The sequence below is a fragment of the Zootoca vivipara genome, chromosome 10 (genome assembly GCF_965207765.1).
Source record: "Zootoca vivipara chromosome 10, rZooViv2.hap1.1, whole genome shotgun sequence".
In the NCBI taxonomy this organism is placed as follows: domain Eukaryota; kingdom Metazoa; phylum Chordata; class Lepidosauria; order Squamata; family Lacertidae; genus Zootoca; species Zootoca vivipara.
Genome location: NC_142593.1, coordinates 44,168,320 through 44,180,420, shown reverse-complemented (window position 1 = coordinate 44,180,420; position 12,101 = coordinate 44,168,320). Strand labels below are relative to the sequence as shown.

Below are 12,101 nucleotides of genomic sequence, written 5' to 3'. Positions count from 1 at the left end.
ATAACATGGGACAAAGTTAATTTAAATGCAAATGCAGGTCTCGGTGCTCTGCTTATGTGAATGTAACCAGGCACGGCCGCCGGCAGCTCAGCCGTCATTGCACTTGTATATAATGCATTTAGCGTAGTACCAGCCTCATCGTTTCACGTTATTATTACAGTGATCCCTCGACTTACAAACTTAATCCATTCCGAATGCACATTTGTAGGTCAAAAAGTTTGGAAGTCGAAACGCGGTTTCCCATAGGAAAAAACATATTTGGAAAAATTTGTAAGTCGAAAAAACCGCATGTAAAAATTCATAAGTCGAGGAAACCGCATTTAAAGCCGCCAACCGTTTCCGTTCGGATGTAGAAAAATTCGTAAGTGTGTGGCCATTTGTCCCGTTCATAAGTCGAAACCTACGGATGTCGAGTAATTCGTAAGTCGAGGGACCACTGTAATTATAAATGTATATATCACTTTATCCCAAAAAAGTCTTCTATTTTGAAACGGTGGGTTCCTCCAGAGGGAAAGCCAGGGTGCTTCCTCACACATACACGGGCTAGGGGTTCATGACCAGTAGCGTAGAGAGAATCCCAATTAGATTTTGTACAAAATCTATTCCAAGAACAGATGCACACGTACCCTGCATTGTTACTGACAGCGGTTATCCCTTTTACACCAGTCTTCAACAGTGCTCCTATGAGGTTCTCAGGGATGCCACAGAGCCCAAAACCTATGCAACACAAATTATTCAACAGTGAACATCTCCATTGCAAAAATGACCCACCATCAACCATTCGTTCACCTCAAGCAGGGACCTTCTTCAGCAGCACATGGTGGACCCCGCCTTCCAACCCAGAAGAAGGGGTCTCTCCCATATTATGCTGGTCTTCAAAGCCAACACAACCCCCTCTTTTTTGTTTGCATACCCAGAAGATATGGGGAATGGGAAGGGCCAATGGAGACCACAAATTACAGCCCACTAGTAAGCCGATCCAAAACACACGGATCCTATTAAATATAAGTGTTGTGATCAAATGATGTGGTTTGTCAAGCAGCAAAAAACCCAACTAGCACCTGAAATCATGGGTAGAAACACTCAAACCCTGCAGAAAGCAGTTCAATTCTCCCTCACCTCCATGGGCAAATTTTGCCAGATGGGCAGGACCAACACAGCTTCCTTCTTAACTGAACTCTGCACTGGTCTCCCCTTTGTGAAATTACTGGCCTATATAACGCCTCTCCCTCCACAACAATAAAATAATGTACACAATGCTTACTCTACTTATCTTTCTATTGCCCTGGGCTGTTCAACTTCTAGAGCAATTCTCTTGGTGATAAAGGTACAGTTCTGAAGTCAGCAGAGACCAAACCACAGCCCTTTATAGTCTTAAGAGCTCTCAACTTTAAGTATTTTTAATGCCCTGACGTGAGAACTCTGCATCCTGAAGCCCTCACCCTGCCCTAGAAACGTTACTCGTAAAAAGTGTTTTATGCTTGTTTTCCCATCATTTTAACACCATCCCTGAAAAGCCCATAGATACACAGACCCACTGAAGACAATAAGTCTGAATAGGCGTAGGTGTTTTTGCAGCTCTAAAGCAGGCATCAGCAACCTCCGGCCCATGGGCCAGATACGACCCATGGAGGCCATTTATCCGGCCCACGGGAGGCCCGTGAACCAAGCCGCCCGCTCGGCAAGTCCCCCGCGTGCTGCGGTAAACCAGCGCAGCACAGCACAGGGACTTGCCGAGCAGCGCCAGAAATCGCCTCTACGCAGCCGCAGAAGTGATTTCTGGCGCTGCGGACATTTTGGAAATGGGCAGCCAGCACCGGAAATCACTTCCGCGCCTGTGCGGCCCATGTCCAGCCCACAGACGATAGTCCGTGGGAATCCTCCGGCCCACAGGCAGAAAAAATTGCCAACGCCTGCTCTAAAGACTAGGTTTGTCTCCTAGGCTGGTTCCTTGAAGCCAACAATGGTAGCAGCTCCTGTTCAGAGGCAGAAGCCCAACTTCCTGGTCCAATAAAAGTGGAAGCCCTTTTTCTCATCTTCTAAATCACGTGCATATTGAATGCGTGGAGGGGAAGCAGGTCCACACCCACTGTCTCCACCCCATGACCTTCACACAATTGGCAGGAGGTCTGAAAAGGGCCTCTGCTGACACACAGGTGTAGGCATGTAGCCACTCCACAAGGTCGGAACCCGGTTTAATCTGGATTCCAAGTTGTGCAGAGAACCTATGTACGCAGAGGTTCCTTCTAGACCTTCGGCAAAATACATATGGGGCAGAACCCCAAGGCACCCAAAGGTCAAGAATGGTAAGCCCAGCTCTACTCCTCGCTCCCTGCATGCAGAGGAAGTATGAACAAACCTGTAGAACAGCCTTGTCCAACCTTGAGTGCCCAGATGGTTGTTGAACTCCAATCATCCTTGGCCAATCTGGCTAGGGATGTTGAGGATTGCAGTCCAACCAATTTGTGGGGACCCAAAGTTGGAGAAGGCTTCTATAGAAGAATGCAAGGAAAAGGGAGTCAGGTTAAATCCAATCACACAGGAACATAGGAAGCTGTATGGTATTACCTGCACTGACTGGCAGAGGCTCTCCAAGGTATGAACCTTGGATTTCTGCATGCAAACCAGCTGTTCTACCACTGACCTCCAGCCTTTCCCCCATTTTACCAACTGCCTAGAAATCTTTTAGAGTGGTACCTTGGTTCCCAAATGGCCTGGCTCCCAAACAAATCGGCTCCCGAACATCGTAAACCCGGAAGTAAGTGTTCCGGTTTGCGAACGTTTTTTGGAAGCCAAATGTCCATTTCGGCTGTCGGCATTGTTTCCGGCGCCAATCAGCCAATCAGAAGCCACACCTTGGTTTGCGAATGTTTTGGTAGTCAAACGGACTTCCAGAACGGATTGAGTTTGGGAACCAAGGTACCACTGTATTATGCTTTGTCTGAAGTATTTAAAACCTAAAGCCTGTCATTTATGTTCAAGGAGTGGCAGAAATGTTTCCAGTTTATAAAACTGACCAAGTAATTCATTTGACAAAGAGCAAGTAGATTCCTAAGTACTTACCACCAACGAGGAGAGTGGCCCCATTGGGTATGTCTTTTACTGCTTCCACCGGATCATTATAAAACTGTGTGTTGTGGTGGTTGCTTGTTGAAAAATAGCAGCCACAGCTCTAGAAAGAGTAGAAGAAACAAAGGGGAGAAAGCGTCAACGTACAACCTTAGGTGCTCATTCACCATAACAAAGTATATCCGGCCAGCAGTTTTTTAGAAAATACATGCACAGGGAATTTGTGCTGATCAAAAAGTGCAAAGAATGCATGCTAGAGGCTAATGGGCAACACTGGATTTGAAGCGTGTATGTCACTATGGTTAAAATGTCATGTGTGCTGCCATTTTATACAACCAGACGAATAAAATAAATGTGATGCTGAACTTCCCAATAATCTCTGCTTGCTTGCTTTCCTTCCTTTTTAAAAGAGCAAATTTCTAGCCACTGTGCTTGAAAGTTTTCAGGCAATGCACCCTGAAGCATCAGAAGGAAATGCAATTCCAGCCAGGCACAAGGCAGGGTTTCCATGCTCTGCATAATATGAGCTCTGAATCATTTTAGCAAATATTTAGGCGAAGGACAGTAGGGGAAAGATTTAAATTCTGTAAACTTCAATTTCCAAAACCACATTCATGGGGTCTGTCCTTGATATGTCTGGTCACATTTTTAATTAAAGAAAACAGTATCTGAACAGACTGTACTACATCTTAAGCAACTCCTAGGAAATATCTTTTCTCTAGACACGCAACTAGGGCAAGGGTGAGTATATTTCAGGTTTCAACAAACTGCTTGAGCTTCACAAGTTTGCAGAATCAGAGTTAAGAAACTTTATGCTCCAATCCCCAAAAAGACTAACTTAGCAACAATTGCCACAGATTGCATGTTGGCTTACAGCAGGGTCCCCAAACTAAGGCCTGTGGGCCGGATGCGGCCCAATTGCCTTCTAAATCCGGCCCGCTGACGGTCTGGGAATCAGCATGTTTTTACATGAGTAGAATGTGTCCTTTTATTTAAAATGCATCTCTGGGTTATTTGTGGGGCATAGGAATTCGTTCATTTCCCCCAAAAAAATATAGTCCGGCCCCCAACAAGGTCTGAGGGACAGTGGACCGGCCCCCTGCTGAAAAAGTTTGTTGACCCCTGGCTTACAGGCTATAATCCTGTAGGAAGTAAATTCCATTGAAGCCATGAAATTTCATTCTGATTCTGCAGACATGGATACATATGATCAATGTGGAAGAATGCTTAGGGTCGTATTTTATTTTATTTTTAAAATTGCATTCATATACCATCTTTCCTCCAAGTAGCTCAAGGTGTCATACATTGTTTTCTTCCTCCCATTTTATCCTCATAGAATAACAACTCTGGGGGGTAAGTTAGCGACTGGCCCAAGGTGACCCAGTGAACTTCAAGGCTGAGTGTTTTATTTTAAATAGTAAAACTATTGTGGTATATCTTATAAAAAACAGTATATAAATAAATTTTAATAAACAAGGATCTGTCTAGTCATGCAAACATAAACTGCATTGTAAAATGGCATGCAATCGAGTTATGTGCCTGAAATTCCAAGTTTTCCCTTTATACTTTAAACTATTTAAAACTTACTTACATTTTTTTTAATGTTTTGCCATCTGAGCAAACAACACAAAGTCTTAAGTTATCAAAGATTCTAAGGCTGCAATCATAACCCTACTTACCTGGAGGTAAGCCCCATTTAATTCAACAGGACTTACTTCTGAGTAGACATAGCTAGGACAACACAGTAAAATGTTGGTTCTATTCCCTTTCTATTGGAATTTCAACTATGTGTCAAGTCACCTTGTGGGTGTTTCTAAATGGCAAAGGCAGGTAAACCTCTTAATAAACCAGATTCCTGGCAGTGCAAGTATATTTAGTCAGCAGCAAGTTCTACTGAATTCTATGAAACATACAGTACTCCCTAATAAATGATCTGTATTTGGCTGTATTCTGATACAGCAAGGTGGGGAACTTCCAATCCACGGGCCAGTGGCCCAACAGGGGTTCCATTTTGGGCTCTGAGGCCATTTTTCTAAAACCATGGTCACTTGTCAAGTGACTTGTCAAGTGACATCAACTGATTGGCAGGACTTGGCTTGGCTCTACATGTTACTTCCCTGCCAGTAGTGGTTGGCCTAGAGGGTTCAATCCTGTTTTGTAGCGTATACTATACGGTATACCCACTTACCTAGGAGTAAGTTTGGTCAACAACAACACATCCTCCATGTAATCCTATGACATCTACACTACTCTTTACCTATTTACAAAATTCTGAGATGTCTCCCGGCCTGACCAAATATGTAAAAATATTCCATATTTGTAACCAGATTATTAAGCAGATATAGAACAGGAAACAGGAGGGGGGGAGGAACTCATTTTCCTTACTGTTAAAGCCCAGAAATAATGAGCAATGGAGCACTCAGGATTTCTTAACCAGAAGCTTCTGGCTGCCTTCTGCACAAGATACTTTAAGAAGAACCAGCCAACTATTCTCCCAGGCATGGAAAGTCACATGCTATGCTTCATCAACACTGGCACAACAACAGAAACCCCAAGCAACCAGTTCATCCCCTTTCTCCAACAAGGACACATCTCGCAGCCAGTCAAAGTGTGCCGACTAGGTCAAAGTCATTTATCCTTTGACACAGAGCTACAGCTAGTCTCCAATTTATACTGCAGCGCAGCAGTCCAAATTTCTGCATATGGAAACTTTGTGAGACAATATTATTATACAGATTGAGAAAAGTTGTGTCTGGCATGTTAAAAACACTGGGTGACACTGAATTGTGGCATCCAATGAAGGACTTCTGCTTAACCTTCCTCTGGGGAATCCCCCAAGAGCAGAATGAGGAGGGAGGGAGGGGGATTCCGTGGCATCTACTGGTGTGACATTAAATCTGGCCTACAAGGTTTCCATTGCCTTGTCAGGAAATCTAGAACAGGCCAGAACACCTGAAGCAATGTCCCAGTAAACAAGAGATTGCTAGGTAGCAGCACAGGATTACATGCTCACTTGCAGAACAGGGATGGCCAACCTCCAGCGCAGACAGCTGAAAGTTGTGGCACTCCTAGACAAGAGCATTAGAGCCCAGGGGGTCTAAGTCTATGGCACAACAGAGCGTAGCCTATGCTATTGCTTCCCTCCCCAGTGACACACCCCATCTTCCTTCTCAAAGTAGGAGACTAGAAGCAGAGCCATGGAACTTGCTCCCATAAGAGGCAATGGCAGCTACCAACTTGGATGGCTTTAGAAGAGGATTAGACCGGGGGCGGACGTTGGTAATATGGTGCCTTGAGCAAGAACAAAATTTGCCGCCACCCCCAAAAAAGCATTGTTTATTTTTCACAATAATTTCTTTAGTACAGTTGCTTCCTTATGGATCTTCTCAGTAGGTACCCCTATAAATATAGGGTAGTTGTTGTTTTGCGCCCCCTCAGCTTGGCACCCTGGGCAGGGGAACTACCTACATCCCACTAATTCCGGCACTGGTTAGACAAGTCAAGGCTATCCTTTGTTCTGCCTCTGCTGCGAGAGGAATCAGGCCTCTGAATACCACTTGTTGCACTCATGTCCCACAGGCATCTGGTCACCTGCTGTGAGAAGAGGATGCTGGACTGAATGGGCCACTGGCCTGATCCAGCAGGCTTGTCTTATGTTCTTATTCAAAAGGTAGCATCTGTTTTGCATGCAAAAAGTACCAGATTCAGTCTCTAGGTAGGGCTGGCACACTCCAGACCAGAAACACGGCCGGCCAGCCTAGACCAGCCTTTACCAACCAGGCCCCCTCTCCAGATTCCCTGGGGGGGAGGTTAAATGAGGAGAAGATCTGCAAGAAGATCAAACCTATCCATTCTGAAGGAAATCAGCCCTGAGTGCTCACTGGAAGGACAGATCCTGAAGCTGAGGCTCCAATATTTTGGCCACCTCGTAAGAAGAGAAGACTTCCTGTAAAAGACCCTGATGTTGGGAAAGATTGAGGGCATGACAGAGGGGATGACAGAGGATGAGATGGTTGGACAGTGTTCTTCAAGCTACGAACATGTGTTTGACCAAACTGCGGGAGGCAGTGGGAGACAGGAGTGCCTGGCGTGCTATGGTCCATGGGGTCACGAAGAGTCGGACACGACTAAACGACTAAACAACAACAACAAATGAGGAGAGAGTACCATATACACCACCTTGAGCACCTTGGAGAAAAGGAAAGATATAAACGCAACAAATAAACGAATGTTTAGGACTTGGATTCCCATCAAGCCTGGGGAGGAAACATTCTAAAAAATATAGTTTAGATTTTTCACTGCTTTCTTTAAAACTTTTTAAATTCCGTCTGGGGGGACTTTTCTTGAAGGGTGTGGAGGGAGGGGAGAAATAATCACAATGTGCAATCGCAGTCACGGGCATAGCTAAGGTAATCAAGTAAAAAATAATAATACTTAACTAAAAGTAAAAATTGTAGAAAGGTTTTGGCAGGTGTCTTTTTCATGAGCACTTGGGGTCAAAAGAAAGTATTTTAAAACAACTGTTGTTGAGACATTTCCTTCCCATTCGGCTAGGCAGTCAGACAAGAGGATGATGACAGGTGGGTGTCCTGCTGCCGCCGCCCCCCAACATAAATCCTGGCTGCGCCCCTGGCCCCACCTTACTATACCAGTTCTATTTGGAACTTACCTGTTTCTGTGTTTCCACATCTTCCAAGAGGCGTAAGGGAACGAATGAATGGTGCAAGATCTCTGGCTAGGCCTGTTTTACCGCCAGCCAGCCTGCTCCTATCCTAAGTCACTTAACCAGCCCGGCCCCTGGGGATGGGGACAGAAAGGGACAGGGAGCGGGCCTGCAAGCCAAGCTCGCTCCCTTCCTTCTTCCTCAAGGTCAGTAAACAAACAGGCGCCTCTGTTCCGCTGAAGGACGCGCGCTCAGCAGGTAGGGATGCCCTCCGGCCTGGTCAGGAGAGGCGCAAGGAGAGAGGCGCGCCGCTCCTCCTGCCGCGCGTCGCGGGGGATCTTTCCGCCTCTGCAAGGAAACCTTCGCGCGCAACGAGCCTTGAAGGGAAAGGCGAGCAGGAGGCTCATCCACGGTTCAGAGACGGCCAGGGGCCAAAGGGAAGGTAGCCAAGAGGCCGGCGAGCGGATTAGAGAGCAAAAGGGCATGGGAATGTCAGTGGGACGCGTTGCTGTTTGGGGGGAAGGGGGCGAAAGGTTGCCCAGTGGCCAGGAGAAAAAAGAAAAGATAAGTGGGGCAGGTGGCGGAAAGAAGCAGCCTGGCCTGCTCTTGCGCCTTGGTATGGGATGATTTTTGCATCACATGGAGCGAAACCTGATCTCTTGCTAAGGCTCAAGCTGCGCCGGCGAGCCGGTCTAAGTTGCAGAGGCTGCAAGATCCAGGCTGCAAGGCTTCCTTGCGAGTAAGCGCGCACCAGAGGACAAAGCCGCCGCACAAGGGTCCTCTGCAACCATCGCCGCGCGCTTGCTTACCTTGGCCGGGGCTCGGCGAAGAAGCTGCGCCGTGCCAGAGCCGGGGAGGCAGCGAGCAAAGCTGGCCAGGAGGCTCTGAGCCGCCATCTTCGAGCGCTTCGCGGCGTGCAAGGCGTGCAGGAAGGAGCCGGGGCGAGCAGCGGCCTTGGAGAAGGAGAAGAGGAGGAGGAGGCGACCGATGCCCAACCCCCTCGGCGCGAGGCTGCCGGAAAAAAAGAGAGAACAGGGCGCGCCTGTCAAATGGGATGCGAAGCCGGGGGAGGGTTAGGGGGCTCGGCGTCTGACGTCGTCTTTAACCCCTTGCAAGACAGACCAAGCAGGAGGAAGCGGGTGACGGCTGGAGAAATGCACCGGCTGTTTGGAGGAGGCGCAGAGGCGCCTCTTGGCCTGGGAGTTGGAGATGCAACAGTGAGGGCGCGCTCTGTGTTCCGTGGCGTCCTTACAGATTAGCAGACTGTGTCCTTTTAAACGTGTTTCTAGGATGTAGGGGGGGGTGTTTAGTTTGGTTTGGTTTGGCTCTTGTTTTCGTTATGTACTTTATGGTTTTATTCTGAGATCTTCGGACGAAGGATGATATACAAATTTAATAAATACAATTGTACTACGGTAATTATGCCACAGACCGAGCCGAATGTTTTGGTTGCTTAGGTTGATTTGACTTATCTGCCGCTTTTCCACAAGGAGCTGCTCCCAAAGCGGCTTTTGGAACAAAATACTACAGAGCAAAAACGAATGGAGCTTTCACTCAATAAAGCAGGCTAAGGACTAGGGATGCAAAAGGTTAGACATAGTTTACTTGCGAGGGAGTAAGTCATATTGGGCTCAATAAGACTTCCGAGTACACACTGCAATGACTGGGGTGTAAGGTCGCGCTGATTTCTGGGTAAATTGGTTGTAAAGTGATTCAAATACAAAATTAAGGAGTGGATTTTAATGGATCCTTGTGGGTTTTTCTTCTTGTTGTTGTTTTGGGTTGCCTGCTTGTGAACTGGCCCCTGTGGCTGCTCCCTGTAGCAGCTGTTTTATTTCCGCAGAAATAAGCAGGTTTTCATTTTACCTGCATGCTATGAAAAAATTTACTCCTGATTTCTGCATATCAAACCTCAGCTAAAAGCAGTGTGGTTTTTGGCTTTTCCTGTACAGTTGGCAACGCTGTTCGGCTTTGTCATACAAACACAACAAAATCTGCTCTCAGAAATCATAACTTCTATTTGTTCCTGCAGATTGCATTAAAACAACAAAGAAATCTGCATTAAAACAACAAAGAAATCAGACCTTTGCATATTCTGCCCTGGAATATGCTTCCTAGGGAGGTTGTGAAATAAGAACCTGCCTCCTTTTGCACCATGCATTGAAAGCACTATGGTACCACTTTAAGAGTCTCTGCTCCCCAGAATTCTAGGAACTGTAGTTTGTTCAGGATGCTGAAGGTTATAGGGAGACCCTTATTCCCCTCACATAGCTACAATTCTCAGAGTATTGTAACAATCCCTGCCCCTTAGGGTCTATTCTCCCTTTGGGGGTAGGTGTTTCACCCCTTGCTCATTAAAGGAACCTAGTCCTAGTCTTTCCTCTGAGAATCTCCAAAATCTTGAAGTCTTGGCCTGCCAGAAGTTGTATGTGCAAAAGACCTCTTTTGTGCAGTTTTACACTGGATTTCTCTGTGTTTAATGACCCTGCTATGTCCAAATAAATGTGCTCCATCACTGTGAAGCACCCCTACAGCTGGGGAGCACATGTTTTATCACAGAGTCCGATCAGCTTTGCAGCACAATACCCTTCTGTCACTCAGGCTACTGTCTGCAGAACAGAGCAGGGCCCAAAGATAAAGGATGTGTCCATCGCCGGCTTAGAGCATTCAGCTTCTAAGTCAGCAACAGACATATGACAGCCTGAAGTTAGCATTTGAACCCTGCAGTCATGTGCCATGGTGTCATTTTTCAGGAAAAGCAGGAGTCAGATGAGTATTAGGGTTCGGGTTTCAGAGTTTAAATATGCCAGTGCAACGAAGCAATTGAATTAATGCACATTATGCATAGTCATTGCATGGCTCCTTCTAATGGTACTTTTTATGGCTAAACAACAATACGCACAATTGAAACATGAGAGCAAGCATCCACATTGGCTGATAAAACTGTTTCCCAAACATCAGGCATGCCATAGTTGCGGCACCTTTCAGTTTTGTTAGTCAGATCAGTGCAGTTTAGCGGCTAAGAGTTATGAATCAGGAAGCCCCTGGTTTGAATTCAGCCTCTGGCATTCATTTCCTTAGCAAGCCCCTCTTTTTCAGCTTCAGCATGGCTATTGGGAGGCAGGGGCGAAGGAAGGGCGGTGCAGTGGGGGTGGGCCGCCCCGGGTGTCACTACTGAGGGGGGTGACAAAATGCCGGGTGGCACTCACCACAGGGCCTGCAGCGCGCCTGACCCACGCGTCTCTCCTGGGAGTGACGCGGTGGCTTGGGCATGCGCAGGCTCCCTTCTGCCCAAACAGTTCACCCGCTGCCTCCCCCCCCAGCTGTAGGGTGGCTGAGTGGGAGGAGGCAGGCAGACTCCTTGGAGGCCCCGCAGAGCGTCCTGCCCCGGCTGGTCCCGCCCCATGGCACAGGACACACGGGCTGCCCCGGGTGCCTAATCAGCTTGCTCCGCCACTGATTAGAGGTGGGCAGTATGGATATTGTAACTCTGAAACACGGGGCAAATGAATATACCTAAGCTGGGGGTGGCTCACTTGGTTAAGAGCGTGGTGCTGGTAACATCAAGGTTGCAGGTTTGATGCCCACAAGAGATAGCTGTATATTCCTGCACCGCAGGGGGTTGGACTAGATGATCCTCAAGGTCCCTTCCAGTCCTATGATTCTAGGATTACAACTAGCTAATGTAACATAAGAACCTTGAGCATGTTACACAGTGGACCTTGTTATGAATTAAAAATCTTCCTTATAGTTGACTGCATAGTTACCCACTCACAGATCTGTTTCTGTGCTGGTCTGACCATCTTTGTAGACTGATATTGTTTATAAATTTGATCCTATATTCTAACATTTTTGAACTTCTTCCTAGTTTATTATCTGTGTAAATACCCTATCTACCCACCTATGTTCTTAATGTTTGCTGGCAGTGGAGATTAAGTGATGCAATACATTGGAAGAAAAGTAGGAATCAAAGATATGGAGAATGAATACACAATGATATAAAAGGAATTGGGATATATATGATGAACAAATTAATCTATTTTTCTAGTTCTCTTTTTCTACATACAACTGCAAATTAAATTTCCGGTAGATGTAGATATCATACTTTCCTTTTAAAAATTAAGTGAATACTGTACTGAACACACATACTCCCATCCTTGCCATTCCTGAATGTACAGTATGTTTGATGTGGATTTTCCACTACCATTTTGAGTTTTATTGTAACACTGGTCAGCAAAAACAAACCAAAAATCATACATTTTGCAGGGAACAGTAGCTGGAGTTTGCAATGCCTTATGCTGAACAGGGATAATTTGCCAGAGTTAATGTGATGGAAGGAACGAAGTTAACCTGTTATACATTAATCATT

The 12,101-nt window shown here is 46.3% G+C and overlaps 1 protein-coding gene across 1 annotated transcript in view; it reads right to left on the bottom strand.

Annotated features, from left to right (window-relative positions):
- The window catches only part of OXCT1 (3-oxoacid CoA-transferase 1), a 58,240-nt gene extending 49,352 nt beyond the window's left edge, over positions 1-8,888 (bottom strand). Inside the window, exons 1-3 of the mRNA XM_035100569.3 lie at positions 8,542-8,888; positions 3,064-3,172; positions 627-717 (exon numbers count right to left, since the gene is read on the bottom strand). Of these exons, the coding sequence (XP_034956460.1) occupies positions 627-717; positions 3,064-3,172; positions 8,542-8,628 (287 nt within the window). The 5' untranslated portion in view covers positions 8,629-8,888. The remainder of the gene's footprint in view (positions 1-626; positions 718-3,063; positions 3,173-8,541) is intronic.
- Between the last annotated feature and the right edge of the window lie 3,213 nt (positions 8,889-12,101).